This window comes from Ahaetulla prasina, chromosome 3 (assembly GCF_028640845.1).
Source record: "Ahaetulla prasina isolate Xishuangbanna chromosome 3, ASM2864084v1, whole genome shotgun sequence".
NCBI lineage: Eukaryota > Metazoa > Chordata > Lepidosauria > Squamata > Colubridae > Ahaetulla > Ahaetulla prasina.
The window spans coordinates 18,662,605-18,689,672 of NC_080541.1; the positions used below are offsets into that span (position 1 = coordinate 18,662,605).

The following is a 27,068-nucleotide window of genomic DNA, read 5'->3' on the forward strand; positions in this document are numbered from 1 at the left end:
CATGTTTCTTTCTACACCTATTTTTTTTTTCCCCTTTCAAGTTAGTCTCCAGGACCGTGTAATTCTTGGCAACATGTTTGGAATTGGTTTATCCTTGCCTTCTACTACAACCGAGTAATTGACCTGAAGTCACCGACTGGCTGGCTTTGTTCCTAAGGTTGGGCTGCTAGAACTCGCAGTCTCCTGGTTTCTAGCCAATTCTTCAACCACACCACCAAACTGGCTCTTCCTTTTTTTAAACTCGTACAACAGAGCAAAAAGAACACGCAGGGCTGTAAGAAAAGAGGACTAGGAGAAGGAGAAGCAAAGCTGTCTGGAAATACAGTAAAAACTGAGATTTTACCGGAAAGAGTTATTTGGTTCAGCTGTGCCCTTCGCTAGAAAGAAAGAAAGAAAGAAAGCAAACAGTAATTAGTATACTTGTAGGTTTTGTTGTGTCTCGTCCGCTTTCATCGCAGCCGGGGCCTTCTTATCTGCTTCTGAACGCTGAGGAATGTCCTAGTATGCCTCCCGGCCCCAGCCCTGGCTCCATGCCCAGACAGGCTGAGGAGGAAGAAGTACCTCCAGCCCCCAGCTCTGGCTCCATGCCCAGGCAAACGGAGCAACTAGACCCCTCCCCCTCCCCCACAGCATGTGAGCCTGAGGAAGGTCAATTACCAACAGCTGCAGACTGGAGTGACCCTCGCTTCAGAAGAATTGATAGGCGGCGGCAATAGAAGGAAGGGAGGGGCAGGCCTGGATAAGTGCTGAGTCATGGAGCCACACCCCATGGCCTATATAAAGGATCTGCTTTCTGGCATTCTCTGAGTCAGGCAAAGTCTTAACATGTCTTGCTGAAGTCACTTTCTGGTCTCCTGCCTGCCTTGAGAACTTTGCTAGGACTTTGGCAGAGCTGCAGAGGCACGCCTGATTTGGATTTCCCTGACCCGGCCGTCAGCGGAGGAGTGGGACACGACAGGTTTGCTCTGGGTGGAAAGTATGAAAATAAGGGGAAGCCAGTGTAAAATCGTGAAATTAAAGGCCGTAACACATACGAAGCAACAAGGACTTCTGTTGCTTCCCAATAATTTGATAGCAATTGCATCTCCCTAATTTTGTGAAGCATCTGGCTGTATCCAGGATTGTATGACCATTAGAGCTACTCCTCGAGTTACGACTACAATCGAGCCCGAAATGTCTGTTGTTTTCCGTGAGGCATTTGTGAAGTGAGTTTTGTCATTTTACAACCTTTCTTGCCACAGTTGTTAACTGAATGGTTGATAAGTTAGTACCACCGCCGTTAAGTGAATCTGGCTTCCCCATTGATTTTGCTTATCAAAAGGTTGCAAAAAGTCATCACATGACGCTAGGACACTGCAACCGTCATAAATATGAACCAGTTGCCAAGCGTCTGAATTTTGATCTCATCGTCATGGGGCTGCTACAATGATCGTAAGTGTGAAAAATGGCCATAAGTCAATTTTTCAAGTGCTGTCGTAACTTTGAATGGTCACTAAATGAACTTCTGTAAGTCGAGGACTACCTGTACTGAGTCACATATCATTGATTGTTGGGGACAATATGCTGACTGTAAACAACTTAGAGAGTACTATAAAGTAGTACTGTGAAGTTGTTTATAAGTCTTAAGTGCTACTGCTATTCTGAGCTATCATGGGCTTGTTGTTGTGACCTAGGCCCAAGTAGTTATTTTCAGACACAATCATTCCTAAACAAGCATATTTTATTAGAACAGCTGAATGAATTACTTCATTCTCAGCTTAGTCCAAATTAATTCCATAACAAATCCTTCAGAAAAAATCCTTCGGCCTTATCAAAAACCTTTGTCTTCTTTGGCACCCTGCCAAAGGCTTTTTTTTTTTTTGGCAAGAACCCCACAAAGTTCAGAAACAGGAGATGCCAACAAGAAACAATTGTGGCAACGTTGCTTTCCTACAAAGAACCCAAGAGCCGTTGCTGCTCTTTTAAGCGTTATGGGAGGGGCCAATCATCTCCTGTCCTTACTCCCAAGTTGTCCTTTTTGCTTTAGTTGCTTTTGCCTTCTGGCAGTTCTTCATATGCATGCACTAGGAACAGGCTCCTCCTGTTCCTCTGCCTCTCTGCTGTCCACCTCTGGAGACTCTGGAGTCCGTGCATCGCTCCCAGATGGCCCTCGCCCCATCTCTGCTCCGACAAAGAACCCTCATCCGGGCCTTCCCCAGAGTCCAGGACAAGCCCATGGTCCTCCCCAGCCTCCTCACTGTCCGACTCCGCTGCTAGCTCCGCGGGCTGCTAGCGGACCACAACACTTGTTAGGTTTGGGGTTGCTGTGTTCTTGAACTGAGCAAAGATCAGAGGAGAAAATGTGATTGTGTATGTGTGCGTAGGGCACACACATCACACCTGCTTCATTTTTTTCTGGGCTGGCACAGCTGTTTCTTGGGTTAGGCATTGTTTAAGATGCACCCAACAGGTGTTTTCTGTGCATCACCAAATCAATTTTTTACTTCTTGAATCCCTATTGCAGTATTTCTGTACTTCTGTTAGATAAGCAGAATCATAACTCTGCTTTGCTATGCTTGAAATAACTCTCTTTATTTGCATTTGCCTATTATACTTCTTTTTTAAAAAAAACCCACAATAAAATAATGGTTTACTATCACTCCCGAACTGATCCAAGCTATAGAATGAGGAAGGCAGATATGTACTGTTATCTTGTCTTTGTTCCTCAACTTGGAGATAAGGCACTCAAAATAGCACCAGCATGAAGCTTGCTAGCAGCTGTAAAATCTTTAGGTGTTTTTTTTTCCTGATTTCAGGATTTTGGATTATTATATTTTTTGCTTCCACCTGCTGTGTGCCTTTCTTTTTAGTTCATCCCCAAAGCCATGCCCCACATTCCTTAAAATTTAAATTCAAATATGCAATTAATTAAGACAAAGAGAAGAAGCAGTTCAGCATTTTTAAGTTTTTACCGTGAACAGTGTCTTTAAGACCTACTTATTCACAAAATGCCTACTATATTTAGGAGGTGTCTTATATTTGACAGAAGGGTGGATCTGGGGAGCAGCTGACACGCGATTAGTTTTGAAATGAAACTAAATGTCCATACAGATAGTCCCCAATTTACAGCCATCGATTTAGTAATTGCTCGAAGTTACAACGGCCCTGAAAAAAATGACTTGTGGCCATTTTTCACACTGTTGCTGCCTTCCCACGGTCACATGATCAAAATTCAAATCCTTTGCAACTGATTCCTATTTATGACGGTTGCAGTATCCCAGGGTCCCCTGGTCCCCTTTTGTGACCTCCTGACGAGCAAAGTCAATGGAGAAGCCAGATTCATTTAAACAACTGTTTTACTGAGTTAATAACTGCAGTGATTTACTTAACAACTGTGGCAAGAAAGGTCGTAAAACATGGCAGGACTCGGTTAACAACTGTCTCACTTAGCAACAGAAAAATTTGGGCTCAATTGTGGTCATACATTGAGGACTACCTACAGAGTGTTTGGGAATTGGTACTGAAAATATGGCTACTCTTGATTTCATTTGGCAGAAGTTTCAATTGAGAAAGATATCTAAAAGATGTCTCTGTGGTCATGTGGCCGGCATGACTAAATGCCAAAGGCGCATGGAAGGCTGTTACCTTCCCACCAAAGGTGGTCCCTATTTTTTTCTACTTGTATTTTTTACGTGCTTTCGAACTGCTAAGTTGGCAGAAGCTGGGACAAGTAACGGGAGCTCACTCCGTTACGCGGCACTAGGGATTTGAACCGCTGAACCTTTTGATCGACAAGCTCAGCGTTTTAGCCATTGAGCCACCGCATCCCTTGTAGTAGACTACTGAATCCTACTTTTACATCTGAAGCAGGCCACTTCGAGTTTCCATATGCTGTGGCTTATTGCAAACAGAACACAGCCTGAGTTAAGATGGTTAAAACCATCTTAAAATACTTAACTCGAACATGTCAGCGATGACTTATTTTTCCTGCTCATCGTAATACATCAACATGTCCTTTGACACAGGCTTCCTCAGATAGACGCATGATTCAGAGGTTTTATGGACATCCTGTTTCCCTTATGACTTCCATCTACTCCAGAAGGAGTTTTGTGGGACAGTTTCATGATGGGTGGTTCTGTAGGATTAATTTTGCATTTCGATGTTCCTCATGACATTCGATATGTCTTGTCTCGGGAAGCCATTTCATCTTGACGTTTACTGTAGAAGACATCTAAAGCAGGGGTCTCCAACCTTGGGCCCTTTAAGACTTGTGGACTTCAACTCCCAGCCGGCTGGGGAATTCTAGGAATTGAAGTCCACAAGTCTTAAAGTGCCCAAAGTTGGAGACCCCTGATCTAAAGTATTCTAGCTTAAATGAAATGAACTCCCCCCCCCAGTTCATTTACAGAATATGAAGCTTCTTGACCAAAAGATTGCTTGGTCTGTCAGATTGGTCATCTAAGATGTAAACATCTTACGAAGGTGAAATGTTCTGCGACTGACTCAGGAGACAAGCCTAGGTAAACGCAATGTAAATGTAAAATTTCCATTTAAAATGTAAGATCATTAAAGAGAGACTCAACCTATTAATCCGTGGAATGGCTAGCCACCAGAAGTTGTGGGTGCTCCCATCACTGGAGATTTTCAAGAAGAGACTGGACAATTATTTCTCTAGGATTGTATAGGGTCTCCTGCCATCGGCGGTGGGTTGGACTAGAAGACCTCCAGTGTCCCTTCCAACCCTATGGTTCTATGTTCTAAATAGTTTTTTTGGATTGATCTGCTCCCAGATCCTTGTGGACCAGGGGCCATTTGTTTGATTGCAACAGGTAGATATTTGCATGTTTCTGTTACCTTGCTAAATAAGACACTAGTTTATCCTTTATGTCAGGGGTGTCAAACTCATCGTGTAGGGTGCTTAGATCTGGCCTGCAGGGCCGGCCTGGAAAAGCAAAGGACGAATTCACGGTGTGAACTGGCAGAGGACTGCAGGAAGCTGTCCAGAATGAAAACAGTGCAGGGGGGGGCCCCCACGCTTGCGTTCCCCCCCCCCAAAACTCCATTTTCGGTGGCAGAAGGCTATTAAAAACAAAGATAAAGGAGCAATGTTTTCTCTTTTGCATTGGAGCATGCAAGAAGAGACAAGAAGGGAGAAAGGGAAAGAGGAAAGACAAAAGAAAAAAAAGGAAAGATGGGAAGAGAGCAAGGAAGGAAAAATAAGGAAAGAGGGGAAGGAAGAAAAGAGAAGGAAGAGGGAAGGAAAAAGAGAAGGAAGGAGGGAGGGAGGGAGGAAGGAAGGAAGGAGATTATAATGAGAGTGAGAAAGGGTCTCAGGGAAGTCCTGCCTTAGCATTTGGCCACCACAGGTGCCCCCAACACGAGTCCTCTGTCATAGACACCCCTCCGGCCCTCCGAGGTCAAACACCACCCTAATATGGCCCTCAATGAAATCGAGTTTGACACACTTGTTTTATATACAGTAGTAGCAAGATTTGATAAGGCAAAGATGTACCCTGAATACAGAATAATGTTTCCAGACGGGGAAACGGTTTTATGAATCTTAGATTGATGGAGTTGGAAGAGGCCATTTAGGACATTAATAGTCCAGGCCACTCCAGCTAAGCCCTGGATTCCAAACATCTGCACCTGCAACCGATGGTTACCCAACTTCCTTTGGAGCAATTTCAGTAAAGAAGAGCCTTATGGGTCATGGCATTTAATGTTAGCGTTCTAGTTTTTAATCATTTAAACCCACGATTTTGTGTCATTCTCTTCGGAATATCAAGATCGGGTCTCGGCTAATCGCTGGCGATGACATATTTCCTACTGCTAAACTTATTACATCCCAGCTCTTCTTTGGATGCGATAATGTACGCTAAGCCATGATTTCCTAAATTAGCCTCAGTAGGCAGAGTTTACACAATGCCGAGCCCCAGCTATGGTTTATAAACCAGAAAGGTTGGATTCTCATGACACACTGGGCTCAAATCGGCATTGACTGCCCTTGTAAGGCTCCTTAGGCTTTGCTGGACTACCACTTAAACCTAGCTTGTTGAATAAATCCCACATAGCTACTAGATAGGTTCATAATGCTAAGCGGTGAAGAGTGCTTTACTAATTGCCCCAGTGAGGTTTTGCACAGCAGAGCAAGTCAAAAACAAATGAATCATGTACTTCAGTGTAATGTGCAAACTCCGTCAATAAAGTATGCATTTTGGAGCATCCTGTCTATTCTTTTTTAATTATATAGGTAATCCTTGACTTATAACAACAGTTGGGAGTGGAATTTCAGTTGCTAAGCAGTGTGGATGTTAAATGAGCCATCCCATGACTGGCCCTGGTTTTACAGTCATTTTTACCGCATTCGTTAAGAGAATCACAGTCATTAATTGAATCTGATTTCCCCAATTGACTTTGTCAAAAGACTGCTGGGAAGGTCGAAAATCATGTGACTGCAAGTCACTATATTCGTGTGCGTAATAGTGTTTCCTGTTGGAATATGGAGGTTGGACTAGAAGACCTCTCAAGTCCCTTCTAATCTTATTATTCTATGTTCTAGCTGGCATAAATGCAAGCTAATTGCCAAACGCTTGAATTGTGATCATGTGACTGTGTGTGTGTGCACGTGTGCGACAATCATAACTTTGAGGACAAGGTTATATGTCACTTTTTCCAAGACTGTTGTAACTTTGAACCATCATAAAACAAATGGTGATAATTGAAAGACTATCTTCACTAATGTACCTTATTGTTTTAGACAATAAAGAAGTACAGGTAGTCCTTAACTTACCGCAATTGAAACCAACATTTCTGTTGCTAAGTGAGACATTCGTTAAGTGGGTTTTGCCCCATTTTACGATTTTTCTTGCCATGTTTGTTAAGTAAATCACTGCAATTGTTAAATTAGTAACGTGGTTATTAAGAGCCGTGGTGGCACAGTGGTTAGAATGCAGCTTTACAGGCTAACTGTGCTCACTGCCAGGAGTTTGATTCTGATTGGCTCAGGGTTGACTCAGCCTTCCATCCTTCCGACGTCAGTAAAATGAGGAGCCAGATTGTTGGGGGCAAATGCTGACTCTGTAAACCATATAGAGAGGCCTGTAAAGCACTATGAAGTGGTATATAAGTCTAAGTGCAATTGCTATTGCTATTAAGTCAATCTGGCTTCCGCATTGACTTTGCTTGTCAGAAGGTCGCAAGAGGGGATCGCATGACCCTGGGACACTGCAACTGTCGTAAATAGGAACGACTTGTCAAGCATCTGAGGATCTGAGTGTAAATCACATAACCATGGGGAGATGCTACAACAGTCATTAGTGTGAAAAATGGCCATAAGTCCCTTTTTTCAGTGCTATTGTAACTTCAAAAGGTCACTAAACAAACTGTTGTAAGTCGAGGTCTACCTGTAACTTTCTACTATTACTTGTGGTCCCTTTGCAGATCCATTCTGAGGTCAGTAAAATGAGGACCTCTATTGTTGGGGGCAAGGTGCTGACTCTGTAAACCACTTAGAGAAGGCTGTAAAGTGGTTGTTATTGTTAGTTGCGAAGTTGTGTCCGACCCATTGTGACCCCATGGACAACATTCCTCCAGGCCTTCCTGTCCTCTACCATCCTCTGGAGTCCATTTAAGCTCATGCCGACTGCTTCAGTGACTCCATCCAGCCACCTCGTTCTCTGCTGTCCCATTCTTCTTTTGCCCTCAATCTTTCCCAGCATTCGGCTCTTCTCCAGTGAGTCCTTCCTTCTCATTAGGTGGCCAAAGTATTTGAGTTTCATCTTCAGGATCTGGCCTTCTAAAGAGCAGTCAGGGTTGATCTCCTCTAGGACTGACCGGTTTGATTGCCTTGCAGTCCAAGGGACTCGCAGGAGTCTTCTCCAGCACCAGAGTTCAAAGGCCTCAATTCTTTGGCGCTCAGCCTTCCTTACGGTCCAACTTTCACAGCCATACATTGCAACTGGGAACACCATAGCCTTGACTAGACGCAGTAAAGTGGTATATAAGTCTAAATGCTATTTCTGTTAAGTGGATTTGGCTTCCCCTTTGACTTTGCTTGTCAGAAGGTAGGGAGCAAATGAGATCGAAAAGATCATTACCATTTCTTTGTTCTATATACAACTGTCTTATTAGCTTCTTTTTACTGTCTAATAGTATTTTTCTTCTTCTTGTCTAGTGACCCAAATAGACTGCAACAATCTGTTTCTAATATTATGCTGTCTGCTTGTATTCTAGGACGACGGTTGTAGCCGCAGCTGCCTTCCTGGACGCCTTTCAGAAAGTAGCAGACATGGCAACCAATACGCGTGGTAAGCAGATGTGTCCAAGGTTTTTTTACCCCCTTTTTCCTTTAGCAGAATGAGCGTATGTGGACTGCAAAACCTGTAGGTGCTGCCTTACTCTTCTGTTTTTAAAAAATTGGCTATTGGAACCCATGGCATATCTGTTAAGACATCTGTGGATATTCCGTTTTCCCTCCCCGAGTGTGAATATGTGCCAGTGGCTTCAAAGAATATAAGCCAGAAACCTGTCACTGAAACCTGCTTGGTGTGAATAACGGGCATGTGTGGTTTCATTGGCCATCTGAATGGCTATTGTGGCTTGAAACAAAAGGGCTGCTTTAGTGTTTTGGAAGAGAAATTTATTGGGGCAGATTAAGTCTAAGTCTTGATTTTTGGAAAGAGTTGGGAGGAAAGCCACAAATCCATTAAATGAGATGCTCTGTGTGCATATCTGTCTGTCTATCTGTCTGTGTGTGTGTGTGTGTGTTCATGTGCGCACACACACACACACACACACACACACACACACACACACAGCATCTCATTTAATGGATTTGTGGCTTTTCTCCTAACACTTTCCAAAAATCAAGACTTAGACTTAATCTAAGACTTCAATGTGTGTGTATCTCTATCTCAACCTACCAACCAACTTACCTACCTACACACACATACACACACACACACACACACACACACACACACACACACACACACATATACACACAGACAAATAAAAAATACAATATATATTTGACTGTACCGCTATCGAAATTATGTGAAAATGGAGAAGAAAGGAATATAAATGGATGTGGTTAATTTGAAGAATCAGGGACAGAAATACATTGAAATGCATAAAGATGAGAATAACCTTGTATAGGACACAATTTTTGGAAGACGTTGGTTTCTGTTGCAATGCACAAAGGCATTTTTATGGCCAAGGGCCACTCTTAGTCGTTCCTGAGAAGCTACAATGTGGGTGGAGCTATTTTGCTTAATATAAAATTTGGTCATTTTGATATACCTAGTTTAAAATCCGCACTGTAGTTTTCTTCCGTTTCACAGTGGGAATTTGGGGCTCAATTATGATCGTAACTTGAGGATTACCTGTAGATGGAATTCCTTCAGAGATGGGACTTCAGGCAGGGCTTCTACCCACGTTTTACAGGAGGGGAAAGGCAATCTTGTATATGAGAACATAAGCAGTGCTCTGCTGGATCGGGCCCCCTGCCCATCTAATCCAGCAGTCCGTTCTCACAGTGACCACCCACTACACAAGAAGGCCCACTGATCTCCCAACAGATCCCATTGACTTCAAGAATTCTTTTTTTAAAAGTAAGTCAACTTGGTAGCCAGCATCATGTTTCATGGTAAAAACCTCTTGGAAATACTTAGGGTTAAAAATAACATAATGGCACAACCTTCCTCCCTCCCTCCCAAAATAGAGGAAAATAAGCACAGGTAGGATCATGTAAGGCACTGGTGTCAAACGTGCCGCGTCACGTTGCCTTCATGGAGCTGGGGTGGGTGTGGCCTGTGGGTGACGCATTGGCCCACGGGCTGCCAGTTTGACAACCCTGATGTAAGGTGTCATCCCCACAATAAACAAGACAATCCATGAACTGAGATATAGCTACTTGCCAAGACTTTAGCTACAAGCTTTTCATATCGTAGAATTCTTAGGTTCACCTGCTTATGTTTCAAAATGGGAAGGAATGTATAATGCCCCACTTACTCAGAGAATAAGTGCATTTGAAGTTGACTCATCAGCACTTCTTAATTGATCCCGTCCAATACAAGATCCACTGAAAATGCTTATTCATTGCAGTCCTATTACTTGGCTTTTATTGTGGATAGGGTGGTTTCTCCAATCCTGCAGATGTTTTGAGACGACACCTCCCAAAATTGCATACTGATTAGGAATTCCGGAAGATTTGGAAGGTTGTACCCATTGGGGAAATATGAATGTGTGTGTCTTCATCAGCAAGAAATGGTTGTGGCTGACCTGGGTGCATTCCTTTGTTAATTAACAAAGCATGAGGGTTTGTTTTTTTTTGTCTTAAGGTGCTATATTTCAAACCTGTGTGTTACGTTTGCATTACAGAATTCTTTCTAAGATTGATAGAATTACTATTTAGTGCTACCGTTGGTTTGCTCTCCCCTTTTGGAGACTGGTTGGCCTTTGCAGATATAAGCATTCTAAAATGTATTTTCGAAGACTTCAATCTCATAGATTCTCCTTTCAAATAGGCTTTTTCTGGAAATGTAAATAATAGGCAATTGATAATAATTCTGGGAATGTCAAATCCAGGTTCAAGTTTCACCTAGCCTGTTAAAAGAAGTGCACGGGTCGTTTTCTTTCAGAGTTAGAATATTTTTTTGTAGAAAAAAATCTCATTTGAAGCAGTTAAAAACAGCCGTCATTTTGTGCACTGGCTCAGCTGTAAATTCTTTGATTTTGACTTGACGTGATATGAGAACCCAATTTCTGTGGTTTAAAAACTGTGGTTTGGGGCTTGGTGTGACATAACCAAGCCAATTGTGCTTAGCTAGCAACTATGGTTAAAACATATCTGGCATAATATAATGATGTACCCCGTTCTTACATTGCACAGTAATTGCTGCACATTTCATGCATATTACCAGCAGCAAATTTCAAGTTTTCAGTGATGTAACACGTCGGTTCTCTTGTAAAGAGAATGTTGTCTGTCACATTATCACGTTGATTCAAATAACAATCAGATCCACCCTGCTTAGCTTTTAAAAGTCATTCAGTGTTAGCTACATGCTGTCATCTAGTAAATGATTTATATTATATAACTTATACTATATATGATGTATAAGGGACGCGGTGGCTCAGGGGCTAGGACGTTGAGCTTGTCGATCGAAAGGTCGGCAGCTCAGCGGTTCGAATCCCTAGTGCTGCCGTGTAACGGGGTAAGCTCCCGTTACTTGTCCCAGCTTATGCCAATCTAGCAGTTTCGAAAGCACGTAAAAATGCAAGTAGAAAAAATAGGGACCACCTTTGGTGGGAAGGTAACAGCATTCCGTGCGCCTTTGGCGTTGAGTCATGCCGGCCACATGACCACGGAGACGTCTTCAGACAGCGCTGGCTCTTCGGCTTTGAAACAGAGAGGAGCACCACCCCCTAGAGTCGGCAACGACTAGGCACGTATGTGCGAGGGGAACCTTTACCTTACCTTATATATGATGTCCGTGTACTTCAGTATTTTTGGGGTTGTAGATAGACACACTGAGGAAAATTTAGCCAAGTCAAATTGTCTATACAATAAAAACCATATTTTACCATAATTTGATGCAACTGATTACTGCTGCAGCTTAAATACCCTCTGCAATGGATATAACAAAATAAAACATTTCACCAATAACACCAAATTGGTGTTATTTGCATCAGTTTACTTCCTTGTCAAGCAAATGATCTACGTCCCACCTGCTCTTGGATTTGAAGACTTTTCTTGAATAATAGACGTCCCTCCGTTTCATTCATCTGTTAAACCAGGCAGCCCTTTGCATGTTCCTATACAGGCAGTCCTTGACTTACAACCGTAACAGAACCTGCCCATCACAGTTGTAAAAAGTGTGGCAGTCATAAAATGGATGGATCACAACCGCCCTCCCCCCTGAGTTGAGCGGACCAATGATTGACTCAAAACTGGAAGTGCCAGTCTTTTAGCAAATTGTTATAAAAATTCAGTCAAACGACCAGGACGCCACGAAACACACAAATGTGTGTGTGTTGCCAAGGGCCTGACATTTGTACATGTGACCAGTTTCCTCAATCCCTTGGAATTTTGAATCTGGTCATAACTAGCTGCAAGGCAGATCAGGCATAATTTTGAACTGTTGCTGACTGACTGGTCATACATCAAGGACCTGTATCAGGGGTGAAATCCAACAGGGTTCTGACAGGTTCTGGAGAACTAGTCGCAGAAATTTTGAGTAGTTTGGAGAACTGGCAAAAACCACCTCTGGCTGGCCTCAGAGTGGGGTGGGAATGGGGATTTTGCAATATCCTTCCCCCAGGAGTGGGAAAAGAATGGGAATTTTGCAGTATACTTCCCCTGCCACGCCCACCAAGCCACACCACACCATACCACGCCCACAGAACCGGTAGTAAAAAATTTGGATTTCACCACTGACCTGTATGCATTTATTTAAATTTGTAACCCTCTTTCTTATAATTAGATTCTCCTTCATACTGATGCCATAATATGACCAACAGTGCATTGGCCCCTCCAAAATACTAAAAGCTACAAAGGAGAAAGGGGAAAAAAAAGAGGAATGGCCTTAGATTCTCTTACTGCAGTTTCTCAAATGCTGATGTTTCAGAGTATTTCTGCTTGCTTGAGTTTCTGTTAGTTTCTTCCTAAGTCATGTTTATTTTTATTTATTTATTTATTTATTTATTTATTTATTTCTAATATTTTGCACTTGGCATTGAGAACCTCTCTGTATTGTATATATCTGCCTTCTGCTAGAAACAAGTTAAAAATCTGCTGGGCTTTAGCCTTCATATACATCCTATATAGCAGGGGTGTCAAACCCAAGGCCCACATGCCAGATCCGGCCCGCAATGTGGTTGGATCCATGGGGCCATCCTGGAAAATGTAAGGGGCTGGCCCGTGTTGCTTCAGCCTGGTCTACCCAATGTGAAGATGAAACATTGGGCCAGTGTGGCTTCGGCCCGGTCTATGCAGTGCAAAGAGGAAAAATGCCAGCAGTTTGGGGAGTGGCATCAAGCTGGTCACGCCCACCCAGTCGGCCACACCCACCCACCCACCCAGCCCCCCTCTCCCCCGAGGTCAACCACAGCCCTCGGTGAAAATGAGTTTGACATCTCTGCTTATATAGGATCCTGGTTTCCATAACAATTTGTCTATGAGTCTTTCACAAAGTGAGGTCCAGACACAATTTGAATATGAGGTTCATGCTTAATGTTTCATTTCTTTATAGTTCTGTAGCATGCCTCATTTTCAGTGAATTTCTTCACATAGGATGATGGTTTCTATAGTGATGGCTGTCTAGGAATAAATTGTTATTAAGATAATTGGGTGTAATGATTTTAACTTCATATATGCTGCTTTTTATTAAAGTTATTCCTGGAGGAAATGCATTACGTTATGCACGACACAACCTTTTAAGTACCAAGATTCTGTTTGCTTTGCTTTGCTTTGCTGGAATAGACAAATTAAGCTGTCATCTTTTCCCAAATATAATGGCTTTAAGGAGGCATAGTTGCTGCGAGTGCACATTTTTTGGAAAGGCTCTTGCTTTTCCACACATCTTAAACTTGCCAAGGTTGGAAAACCCTGATCTAGATGGAGGTTTATGAAATGATTTATTTATTAATTTATTAATTTATTAATTTATTTATTATTTGAATTTATATCCCGCCCTTCTCCGAAGACTCAGGGCGGCTGGTATTGTGTTAAGCAATAGTCTTCATCCATTTGTATATTATATACAAAGTCAACTTTTATTGCCCCCAACAATCTGGGTCCTCATTTTACCTACCTTATAAAGGATGGAAGGCTGAGTCAACCTTGGGCCTGGTGGGACTTGAACTTGCAGTAATTGCAAGCAGCTGTGTTAATAACAGACTGCTTAGTCTGTTGAGCCACCAGAGGCCCTAATTGGTGGCCTAATCTTACAAAGGCTTTAAAACCTTGTTAATAAACCCTCAAATCAGTCTGGTTTTGTTTTTGTTTTGTTTTTTGTTTAAAAAATTAAGGCACTCGCTTTACCCGTGACTCAGTTTTCAATTGGATTTATATCCATCTGTATCAGGGCTCAGGGCACCTTGTTGAGGGCAAAGGTTCCTCATTTTATCCCCATTACAAAAAACTGTGAGTAACTTGTGACCAGTTGCCCCACGCTCACCCAGCTAACTCCATAGTTGAGCGGGATTTGAAGGAGTCCAAGTCATAAGGCATTAACAACTATATTACATTGTCTTGCCTTACTTTCCCTACCTCTAGACTCTAAAGTGGTGGCGGGTACCATAATCAGCTTGGTAATGACCTATTCCTGCCTTAAATAAGACTTAATTCCCAAGTTGTTACCTGTTCTAAGGAACGTCCCTTGGCACTCATCCATTGCATTACATCCTTGTGTAGGATTTCAAAGGGCAATGCGGAGATACACCCACAAAACGACATGGAAATACTGTACTTGTTACAAGGTGTGGTGTACTTGACTTGCCTGGAAAGCATTCATTTTCTGTGGGGAGTTGAAACAAAAATGCTGACTTACTCTTGCCTAATGCAAAAAAAGAGGGATACATTGCAAATTTTGTTTTGAAACCCTAATGAGCTGAAAGCTCTCTTGAACAACAGTGCTTATTGTAGTTACTGGAAGTTGCAATCTATTTTAGGGCCCAGCCAATCCTGCTGAGAAAAGCGTTTTATCCTTGACAGTCAGCAGGAGACCTCATGAGCTGTTCATCAGCCTTTATGACCACTAGATTTGCAAGACAAAAATGGCTGTATACAACAGGGGTGTCAAACTTGATTTCATTGAGGGCCTCATCAGGGTTGTGATTGACCTCGGGTGGGGGGGCGTGACCTCCCCCACAAAGGTGGTATTCAGCAGGAAATTTTGAGTAGTTTGGAGAACCGGTAAATACCACCTCTGACTGGCCCCACCCACATCTATTCTCTGCCTCCCAAGTACCAGCTGATTGGGAGGAAATGGGGATTTTGCAGTAACCTTCCCTTGGTGTAGGGAGGGAATGTAGATTTTACAATATCCTTCCCAAGCCACGTCCACCAAGCCATGACACGCCCACAGAACTGGTAGTAAATTTTTTTGAATTCCACCACTGCTCCTCGAGCTCCGATTTCACTGCAGGAGGCTGTTGCGGCCGAAAACGGAGCTTGGGAGGGCTGCACAGAGGCACCGCAGGCCGGTCCTTCACTGTTTCCAGGTTGCCCTCGCGGGCCAGATCTAAGCATCTTACGGGCCAGATGCAACCCACGGGCCTTCAGTTTGACAACCTTGGTATACAATAAACCTGTCTACACTTATTATTAAAAGGTAACATTTCTAAATGACTATTACGAACCATGTTTTATGTCTTCCGTCACATCTGAAGTTACCTGGTCTGGCAATAAAACATTTGTGAGCCCAAAATCTGAGTTGGTGGACTCAACAAAACGTGTCCTAGCTCTCCTCACTTTCACCACACCTCTTAATTTCCTCATAGACCCAGTGCAATTTTAGAAACGTGTGTGCAGTAGAATTTCTGATTTGATGATTTCTTCTTCTTTTTTTGGTGGGGCGGGGTCCAATTTATCCAGTAGGTTTTGTTTCCTAGGATTTGCAAAGGAGAACAAGGTAGTGTAAAGAGAAATATTCTTTCTTTGGGAATACTTTTCCAAGTTTAATCAAGTCATAGTATCAGGTCAGGTCTTGGGTTAGCAGCCCATCTAAAGCCCTCTACGAGCTTTATTTCTATTGTAAAGGGAAAAATATGGCCATAGAGGTAACTTATAGATCAAATCTGCTTTCATCCTTTATCCAAAGTACATGGTGGACCACCGCCTCATTCATTGATCGGTCCAGTTCCTCCCGATCACAGCACACCAGGTCCCCCTATCCTCTACTGTCTCCCGGAGTTTGCTCAAATTCATGTTCATTGCCTTAATGACACTATCTAACAGTCTCATCCTCTGCCGCCCCCTTCTCTTTTGGCCTTTAGTCTTCCTCAACATCAAGGTCTTTTCCAAGGAGTCCTCTCCGTATTTGAGCTTCAGTATTTGAAGCTCAAATACTGAAGCTCAAATATATTTGAGCCAAAGTATTTGAGCTTCAGCTTTCAGTATCTTTCCTTCCAAAGAACCTGCCTTAACTCCCTGCATAAAATGTATATCATTTATTCCCATTGTTCTTCCCTCCCCCCCCCCCCCGGCCCCAAGTGTTTTTCACTTACCCAGTGAAGACCTTTAAATCTGATCATGTGAGCATTGAAAAGGTATGAATGGATCGAACCCATGTTCAGTCTCCATGAACCATTGTATTATGTCTGGGTATGTACACAATGCCTTACGTTCTGTTTAGTTTAGGCCTTGGTTCAGTTATCAGGAGGCAAATTGAAGCTGATATTCTTTTGATGGCCTGTATGAAATATTCATGCAGAAGAAGTTTGGAAGATGCTTTAAGTACCATTGTTTCCTCTTCTACTTCCGTTTTGCCCCCTTCCTGTGTTTCCAGGAGTTCAAATTTATGAGTCTGCTGGGAAGATTATTTGAAAGCCGAGTACTTCCTCCAGGATGGACAATTGGGCTTCAAAGTACAATTGTTAACAAATCCTTTGATACTCCCTTTGATGTTTGTATTTTTCCTCCCTGTTTTTCATTACAGCATGCCTTTATTTACTTAAGCTTTTTATTCTGTTATTGAGAAGTAGAATTAGAAAGGGTTTTAACCTCTCTGTGAGTGTTTCCCCCCCCCCAATAGACAACTGGGCTCAACAGATAATGGCCAAGGTGTGTGGGTACTTAACTATTTAATGTGCCTTCAAAATATAATGAGCTAACTTTGTACTGTGCATGTTAATTTTTGCAAGGAGTTTATACACTTTTTTGGGGGAAAGGATCTTCGATTCCTGTCTTGGGTGAATCAAGTTATGAGAGTGAACTTTGATGTCAAGAGCAACTTACTTCACCTCTAGGATGTAAATCTGATATAACATCGAATTTGAAAAACATTTCAGAATTATGATGGTGATGAAAATTATGAATTTGTACCATATGCCAGCTTAACTTTTTTCTACATATAGAATCTGCAGTATCTCTAAATTTCAGGGAAAGTGCAAATCAATCAATCAATCAATCCTTTAAGAAGATATTTTAATCTTAAAATTTTATGGAGAACAGAGGCTACAAAAAAATACCTTTGATGGGTCTGGGCAATGTGCTTTTTAGTCCATTTTCTTCCTTGCAAGGACCAACCAGATGCTTTGAGAGACATAACTTTTTATTGTTTTTGGGTCCACTTGGGCTTTTCGGTATCAAAGTGACTGGTTCAATAGAAGAGAGTATTTGTAGCTCAGGATGGAACTGAAGGGTTCTTGGTGCTTTCTGACCTTGGTAGTTTTCTTGCAGACATTTCATTATCAAACTAGGTAAAGCAGCTGTGGTAGGTTAGCACTGATGAAATTATGTAGTTTGGTAATGAAACGTCATGAAAACAAGCAGGCTTAGAGAGCATCAAGGACCTTGCAAATACTGGTTTGTAAAAGGTAAAAGTTCCCCTCGCACATGTGTGCCAGTCGTTCCTGACTCTAGGAGGCGGTTCTCATCGCCATTTCAAAGCCGAAGAGCCAGCGCTGTCCGAAGACGTCTCCATGGTCATGTGGCCGGCATGACTCAACGCCAAAGGCGCACGGAACGCTGTTCCCTTCCCACCAAAGGTGGTCCCTATTTTTTCTACTTGCATTTTTTACGTGCTTTCGAACTGCAAGGTTGGCATAAGCTGGGACAAGTAATGGGAGCTCATCCCATTACGCGGCACTAGGGATTCGAACTACTGAACTTCCGACCTGTTGATCGACAAGCTCAACGTCTTAGTCCCTGAGCCAACCGCGCTCAGCTTGGTCCAAACACCCGCAGTTTGTATAAAGCATAATTTGGAAACATATCTGTAGCTTTGTGTGTGGTTGAATGGCTTAAGGAAAAACTAACCCTTTCCCAATTAAATTATATTTTAGTTCAATATTTTGGCCTGGTTCCCCTTACATACAGTTTCAGTGGCTATTCTTTCCTACAAGATGTTGAATTGTCCAATAATGAGCATTTATCTAAATTCAATAAATAGTTTTTTTAAAAAAAATTATAAAATAATATCTTGGATGAGGGCCTACACTCGCCTAACAAAATAGTATGGGAACACATCACTGGAACACATCACTTAACATAGCCTAATAATTAAAAAAATGAACAATTTTAAACATGTATATTTCTGCACTGGAAAAGGTTTGGTTCAATGAATGAGCAGTTTATAAAACCGTGTCCAGCTTTTCTTCTTTCTTTCTTTGCTGACAATGACTGTTTAATTCGATCCTCTTGTAAGAGGAAGAATTAAAGAATGAAAGAAATCAGGGTGTTCAATCTTTAGTTACAGTTGGAATCCAGTGACTTTGCATTTTGTTTTTGTTCTTGGCTGAAAGAAATGTGTATTAATCTTAATTGGTGGGGGAGGAAGCTGCCCACAACATTACAGGCACGCTGTCTATTCTTATTCATTGATTATTATTTTTTCTTAAATTAAGACTAGAGCTTGCTGAGAGTTCACACAGTCCCAATTAATACAGCCCAGGAGCTTTTCCTGGGAGGATATTTCCAGTTCAATAGGTTAAACAGTCGCTATGGTAACCAACATGGATGCTTTTTTCCCTGTGGACCTTTAAAAACGTAATACATAAACTCCAACAACACTTTCCTTCCTTCTTTGGAAGCCTTGGATTTTTCGAAAAGGTTATATCATGTAAAGAAGGTGCATAATGTGGAAACGAAATCCAAAGTAAGTTGGAAATGTTTCATATTGAAACAATAGGATGCATATTTGTGCTAGTTGAAATGAAAAGAATGTGCAGGTCAGATTACTAGTATATGTAAACAAGACATAAGTGTAGGAGAAGAGCAGTCAGAACTGGGGGAGGAGTTAAACATGTCATCAGCTTAGAGTTGTTGAGATCCACAAGCGGGCCAAGTCTAACCCAGTAGTGGGTTTCAAATCCTGTCACTACCGGTTCGCTCGTGAATGTGCGCGCGAGAGTGACACTTCTGCGCAAGCGCAGAGATGTCGGGGCAGGTGGGCAGAGCCTGCCACTGCTGCTACCGGTTCTCCCGATCCAGGGTGAACCGATAGCAACCACCACTGGTCTAACCCCTCCTGCATTCCATTGACTTTATTTGATGTCAGTTTAGGGTTGATCTTTAGTTGACAAGATTCTAGCATATAGGCTTGAATAAATCTTGTATGCTGCAATCTAACGGATTCTTTGCACCTGACAATAAATATCCTGATGTCCTCCAGATATTTTAGACCAAAAACTCATGCCACTTCTGATAGTCTGCCATAACCCCTTTATTTGCAATAATCTCTGTTGGCTTCTCTTGAGATGTTGAGTAGGTTCAATGGTTTGCATGATTTTAAGCTTGCATGAAACCAGCCATTTTGGTTTACAGATACTGTAGTCCTTGACTTACAACTGTTATTGAGCCTGGAATTCTGATCGTTAAGCAGGTCACACAACATGACTGTGTGCAATTTTACAACCTTTTATGCGGTGGTTGTTGAGCAAAAGCAGTGGTCATAAGGTGAAAGTTGTGATCGTTAAACAAATCCACTGTTCACAACAAGCAGTTTTTTTCTGGAAGCAAATGCCAATTTGTGGCCAAACACGGCATAAATTGCAGTCACATGACCATAAATGCGGGCCAATTGTTGAGCACCCAAAATGCGATCATGTGACCACTGGAGGGAGTGGAGTCAGATCTTTAAATCTGGATTGTAGGTAGCCCTGAGAAGGCCTGTCATAACTTCAGCTGGTCACTAAACAATTGGTCATAAGTCAAGGACTACCTATATAAATCTTTTTTTTATTGTAGTCTGCAAACTCAGCCAAACGAGGCATAATTTGTATAGGAGTTAAATAAAGCAGGCTTCGTTGACATGACAATACGTGGATTGGAACTGAGAAGAACCAGGTTCATGTCTTCTCTTAGCCACAAGTGCTCAATGAATTATTTCCCCATCCCAGGCTTGTAACTTGCGTGAAGAGTCCCTTCATTTTTCTTCAAGCTTTTGGAGAAATACAGAATAGCAATGAATGATAATTAGCAATCATAGATACAGCAATGGGATAATCTAGTCATTCCTGGCCATTGTCTACTCATCTTTTCTCTTAAGATTAAGGTGATAGGGTAAACTTTTCGCCTAGAAAGCGTGGTGTTTATCTGAATTTTGAGATTTACCCAATTGAAGCTGCCTGAATTATCTGATTTCTTCTAATCTCTTTAATCCTGAACTGTGCTCTTTTTCAGATTTCTGAAAGAAAATGTTTACAATAGACTCAAGCTCTTGTTTATGTAAGGAAAATGAAAAGATCTAAGCTTTGTCAGCATTCCTTGGACGGGACATCCAAAAAGGGGAAATCTGCCCAGCACTTTCTAAATTGCTTAAGACTTCTGTTTGGAAATGAGATTTTGTGCTCTGGTTTAGGATATTATTTTCCCCCCTCCTGGGACCCATTGCAACATTCCCTAGATATCTATTTGCATAAATGGGAACTCAGTTGAGCTGCTTTCAATTCCCTTGATGGGATTGGCCCAAAGTGCACCATTAACAGTCATTTTTCAGAAGCATGCAAGCTACACAAAGGGTCAGGCCTTGCATTTAGAGATAAAAATGCTGTGTGTAAAAAAGACATCATGATTAAAAAGCAGCTTCCTGCTTTCCCCCTTGTGTTTCTTTTTTCATCGGTCCTGCCTCTTTTAATTTGAGGCTGACATTTCAGGAACTTTCCTTGCAGCTAATATTTTAAAATCCTACTTATCTTCCTGGCCTTGCCAACCTTTTTTTTTTTTTTTTAAAAAGGTGGGACGTTTTCTGCTTTTCTAAAACAAATATTCCAAGGGATGAAGGTGGAAGTTCAAAGGAGAAAGCAAAACCTGCATTTTGGAAAGGGTAAAATTCCCAGCTTTTTACAAATGCTTGAATTTTACTTCTGACCTTAACAAAAGATTTGGGTGAAATCTCAATTTCTAAAATGTTTATAATTAGAGCTATCTCTCCCTCCACCACCACCACCCCTGCCCCAAAGCAGGCCTTTGTTACTTTCAAGTCTTGTTTCCCCATCAATTTTTGATGCGTTAGAAATCAGGTAATGGGTGCCATGGCAACAGTAATTGATGCAACCAAACAGAAGAAGGTTTTCTTTTCATGAATCTGACACATGAGTTGGCAACGGTTGCCAAAAACATGTACTTGCTGCTAATTATTAAAGGAAAGCCGCGTGTCCGTTTAGTTTCATTATTACTTCTCAGCAGATAGTATTCGTGTTGTCTGTGATTCTTATGGCGGTATACAGATACTAAATAGCTCTTGATTTCATAGCCAGAGCCATTACTAATTTGGGCGTGCTCTTCCTTTTATTGACTTTGGGTTCTGTAGGAGATAAGCAGGCTGAGCCCGAGGAAGGGGTCAAACGTGTCATTAGTCATGAGTCCCTGTGCTCCCACAAGATATCTTAAGTCTAGCCCACCTTGAATTCCTTTCTTATCTCCCGCTCATTTCCCTCAACTGTTAGTAGTTTAGTTTCTTATAGATAGCTTAAGCTTCCAGTAAATCTTTATACTCATTTGAACTGCCGGAATCTCCTGATTTCCTACGGCTTGACAAGATCGCTGGGTTTAACTTTACTTTAATGGATGCCATAGAGTTGTAGCCTTGCAAAAGAAGGTTAGAAAAACACTCTGCATTTTCTATATTTTCATGATTTTATATATCTCTGCCAAGAATCTACTTCCATTCCAGGCTACCAATCTTCAAAATCATTGTAGAGGTTTTTGAATAAGTGATCTATTGTGGCTACATAAAGATTTTGGTTGTCCCTCTTTATACCAGTAGTCCTTGACTTAAAGCCTTTCGTTTAGTGACTGTTTGAAGTTACAATGGCACGGGAAAAAAGGGACATATGACTGTTTTTCGTACTTGCAACCATCACAGCATTCCCACAGTCATGTGATCAAAATACTGGCTTGTATTTATGATGATGGTTGCGTGGCAACTGGCTTGTGTTTATGACATTTGTAGGGTCATGTGATCACCTTTAGCAATCTTCTGACAAGCAAAATCAATAGGGAAACCGCTCATCAACCACGTTACTGACTTAACAACTGCAGTGATTCACTTAGCCATTGTGGCAAGAGGGGTCATAAAATGGGGCAAAACACAGTTAATTGTCTCGCTTAGCAACATAAATGTTAGGCTCAATTGTGGTCGTAAGTCAAGGACTGCCTGTACCTTTTCCAGCTTTTCTGTTTCTTCCTGGTCTTTCTTTCTTTTTTTAATAACCTGCTTTCAAGCTTCATCACTGGTTTTAGGTCAAGGACTTGAATCAACAATTGCATAAGGAAGAAGCAAATATTTCAAGGAATTGGACAAAGCCTGAGGCAGGAAAAAGATGCAGCCAAATGAAGCATAAATGCCAGCCAGATTTCACTCACATGTGCACACAAAAATCCCTCTTTTTAAAAAATCCCCATTTGTTGTTTTTTTTGTTTTTTTTTAAAAACAGATTCTTGGCACAGCCTCTGATTTGTGATGCAAATTAAACCATAAAAATTGAATTGGATGGGCAAACCCATTTTGCACCCTTCTGCAAAATGCAAAAAAAAAATCCACATTTTGCCGGTGTTATTTGTGTGCAAAACAAGGTCAGGGATATAAGAAGTCCTAAGATGATGGGTTTGGGAAGCTTCACTTAAGGGTTGGCACATCAAAAGCAGCTTTGTTTAATCCTTGAACACAATGGCCAGTGGTGCTGATTTTTCTTGCTTAGGCATTTCCTTCTCTTATGATGCTATCTTCCTTCCAAAGCTACTCTTGAGCTCTGCTCTCTGATGTTCCCTTTATCGCTGGAGGATTAAGGCCTCTGTGTATTTTAACACATTCCTGTTGTACGAAAAGTCTTGCTCATTAGCGGAGGTTTGTTCCATGCGTATGCGAGGTTGATCCGAGGAAGGGGTCAAACGTGTCATTAGTCATGAGTCCCTGTGCTCCCACAAGATATCTTAAGTCCAGCCCACCTTGAATTCCTTTCTTATCTCCCGCTCATTTCCCTCAACTGTTAGTAGTTTAGTTTCTTATAGATAGCTTAAGCTTCCAGTAAATCTTTATACTCATTTGAACTGCCGGAATCTCCTGATTTCCTACGGCTTGACAAGATCGCTGGGTTTAACTTTACTTTAATGGATGCCATAGAGTTGTAGCCTTGCAAAAGAAGGTTAGAAAAACACTCTGCATTTTCTATATTTTCATGATTTTATATATCTCTGGCAAGAATCTACTTCCATTCCAGGCTACCAATCTTCAAAATCATTGTAGAGGTTTTTGAATAAGTGATCTATTGTGGCTACATAAAGATTTTGGTTGTCCCTCTTTATACCAGTAGTCCTTGACTTACAGCCTTTCGTTTAGTGACTGTTTGAAGTTACAATGGCACGGGAAAAAAGGGACATATGACTGTTTTTCGTACTTGCAACCATCACAGCATTCCCACAGTCATGTGATCAAAATACTGGCTTGTATTTATGATGATGGTTGCGTGGCAACTGGCTTGTGTTTATGACATTTGTAGGGTCATGTGATCACCTTTAGCAATCTTCTGACAAGCAAAATCAATAGGGAAACCGCTCATCAACCACGTTACTGACTTAACAACTGCAGTGATTCACTTAGCCATTGTGGCAAGAGGGGTCATAAAATGGGGCAAAACACACTTAATTGTCTCGCTTAGCAACATAAATGTTAGGCTCAATTGTGGTCGTAAGTCAAGGACTGCCTGTACCTTTTCCAGCTTTTCTGTTTCTTCCTGGTCTTTCTTTCTTTTTTTAATAACCTGCTTTCAAGCTTCATCGCTGGTTTTAGGTCAAGGACTTGAATCAACAATTGCATAAGGAAGAAGCAAATATTTCAAGGAATTGGACAAAGCCTGAGGCAGGAAAAAGATGCAGCCAAATGAAGCATAAATGCCAGCCAGATTTCACTCACATGCGCACACAAAAATCCCTCTTTTTAAAAAATCCCCATTTGTTGGTTTTTTGTTTTTTTTTTAAAAACAGATTCTTGGCACAGCCTCTGATTTGTGATGCAAATTAAACCATAAAAATTGAATTGGATGGGCAAACCCATTTTGCACCCTTCTGCAAAATGCAAAAAAAAAATCCACATTTTGCCGGTGTTATTTGTGTGCAAAACAAGGTCAGGGATATAAGAAGTCCTAAGATGATGGGTTTGGGAAGCTTCACTTAAGGGGTGGCACATCAAAAGCAGCTTTGTTTAATCCTTGAACACAATGGCCAGTGGTGCTGATTTTTCTTGCTTAGGCATTTCCTTCTCTTATGATGCTATCTTCCTTCCAAAGCTACTCTTGAGCTCTGCTCTCTGATGTTCCCTTTATCCCTGGAGGATTAAGGCCTCTGTGTATTTTAACACATTCCTGTTGTACGAAAAGTCTTGCTCATTAGCGGAGGTTTGTTCCATGCGTATGCGAGGTTGATCACTCTGGAACACTTTATACATGATGGGCTCCTTATTTGTATGCTCAGCTGCATCGTAGGCACTCTTTTGTTTTTTCTGTGCACCAGGTTTTTTACAAGTCAGTTATTTATCTTGCTGTTTTGTGTCAAGAAACAACTTGTCACAACAAGGCTTTCCCTTTGCACCTGCCTTTTTTTCTCCTTCTCCCCCTCCCCTCCCTGTTTCCCCTCCCTCTTCCTTCCTTCCTTTCATTCCTCCCCTGCTTTCTCTCTCCCTCTCTTGTCCTTCTTTCCTTCCTCCCTCCCTTCCTTCTTTCCTCCTTACCTCCTCCTTTCTTTCAATCCTCCCCTCCTTTCTCTCTCTCTCTTGTCCTTCTGTCCTTCCTTCCTCCTCTTCCTCTCCTTACCTCCTCCTTTCTTTCAATCCTCCCCTCCTTTTTCTTTCCCTCTCTTGTCCTTCCTTCTTCCTCCTCCTCCCCTTCCCTTTTCCTTCCTTTCATTCCTCCCCTCCTTCCTCTCTCCCTCTCTTGTCCTTCCTTCTTTCCTCCTTACCTCCTCCTTTCTTTCAATCCTCCCCTCCTTTCTCTCTCCCTCTCTTGTCCTTCTGTCCTTCCTTCCTCCTCTTCCTCTCCTTATCTCCTCCTTTCTTTCAATCCTCCTCCTTTCTCTCTCTCTTGTCCTTCCTTCCTCCTCCTCCCTCCTTCCTTCCTTCCTTTCATTCCTCCCTCCTTCCTCTCTCCTCTCTTGCTTTTCCTCCCTCCTCCTCCTTCCTTCCTTCCTTCCTTCTTCCTCCTCCCTTCCTTCCTCCCCTCCTTCCTCTCTCCCTCTCTTGTTCTTTCTGCTCCCCTTTTCCTTCCTGTCATTCCTCCCCTCCTCCCTCCCTCCCTCCCTCTCTTGTCCTTTTTCCTCCTCCCCTCCTTTCCTTGCTATTGGTTCCTGCATTATCTGTACTTTGATGAATGGAGCATTTCTAATAGAGAGAAGCCCACCAAATACCATACAATTCAAGATGGATTGCAGCGTCTATATAAAACAAGCCTCTCTTTTTTTCCATTTTAACAGGCAAAACTGGCTTTTTCCCTGAGCCAAAGAAATAGATTACAGAAAAATCTCAAGATTTTCCTTGAGATTGTGGTTATTTTTTTTTTCCTTTGGAAGAACAGGTTGTTTAAGGCTCTGTTGTAAACGCTAACCCCATTCCATTTCCAAATGCTACCTCCGATTAATGAGGATTAGATTCCAAAAGTTATTGTTGAGGAATGTTTTTATGCCGATCTCATGGATTTGGTTCATGGGCAACCCAACTGTTTTGTCTTGATTGAATTGTTGCTTGAAAAATTCAGTACAAACTTTGCTGCCTTCTGCATTGCTAAAATTTTTTTTTAAATAATTAGTTCCACACGAAGCAAATAAGCAGGGCATTAAGGTTCATGACTAGGGAAAATGATTTTGGGTATATTTCATCACTGTATTGATTTTTTGCAGTGAGCAGCGTGCAAGGCTTCGGCCGTTTTATGTAATCAGAATATCTACCCTGACTATGTATTGGAAGATCATAGACTTCATGTTTGCCCAAAGCTCCATTACGAGAAAGCTAAATAAGAGAGCTAAGGGATCAAGTTTAAACTTCAATAGATAGAGTTTTTTAATTTCCTCTGTGTGAAATCAGTTCTTCATTAATTTTAAAGCGGTACACTGCAGCAACAGATAAGTTATGCAAGTTAGCTCACTACAGAATTCCATTTATATAGGTCAGCCACATAAAATTCTCATTTTATGAGACCCAAATCCCATTGATTAATGAAGATTATTTAAAATATTCACAGTTGTTAACTAATACCGATTGGTGAGGGCATGATTTCAATGGTAGGGCCAACGTCCTTTTAAAAATGAAAGGGCTTTAATATGTAACCGGCTGCTATCTCCCTGGGTAACTGGCAGTGGGCAGTAGAAACTGCTTCTCATTGCAATGGTGGCGTTTGGAAAGGTTTTCCTCAGCTCCTATCGTAGCACTCCTTCTAAGCAAAATGGGGGAAAAAATTTGCATTATTCCCTGCTGCGTGTGTCTGGGCTTAGGGACTGGTTACTATAGAAACTAATATTGAAGAATTGACTTGAGAGTTCATCCTTGGGAGTTTGTCTGAGCTGATTTCACAGTATGGCGCGATCCGGCGTGTTGTTATTCCTGCCCACCCTCATTTCTTTTCCTACAGGAAGGCAGCATCACACAGTATTTGACTTTTGCGATAAAGGCACCTTTGCTGGCGGAAAAGAAGAGATGCCGAGACAAGTGAATGGCAGCCCTTTGATTAGGATATATCGTCATTTTTGGTGTGAAGTAGATTGACACAAACCCCTGGGCAGGTGGGCTTCACTGAAAAAGTTGTGAATTCGAGGGTGGGGTTTGTGTTGCCCACCCCTTTTCTGACTCTTGCCCTCAGTGGAGAAGAAGAACAGATGGGATATAAAAACAGGATTCCTATGTGAGGCAAGACAATAGATGAGCTCTGGTGGCGCGCAGTGGTTA

At 41.8% G+C, this 27,068-nt stretch overlaps 1 protein-coding gene across 6 annotated transcripts in view; it reads left to right on the plus strand.

Moving 5' to 3' along the window:
* The window catches only part of MTSS1 (MTSS I-BAR domain containing 1), a 169,916-nt gene that overhangs the window by 28,454 nt on the left and 114,394 nt on the right, over positions 1 to 27,068 (plus strand). For all 6 annotated transcript variants that reach the window (XM_058178770.1, XM_058178767.1, XM_058178769.1 and 3 more), the window contains exon 3: positions 8,212 to 8,285. In XM_058178770.1, the coding sequence (XP_058034753.1) occupies positions 8,212 to 8,285 (74 nt within the window). The remainder of the gene's footprint in view (positions 1 to 8,211; positions 8,286 to 27,068) is intronic.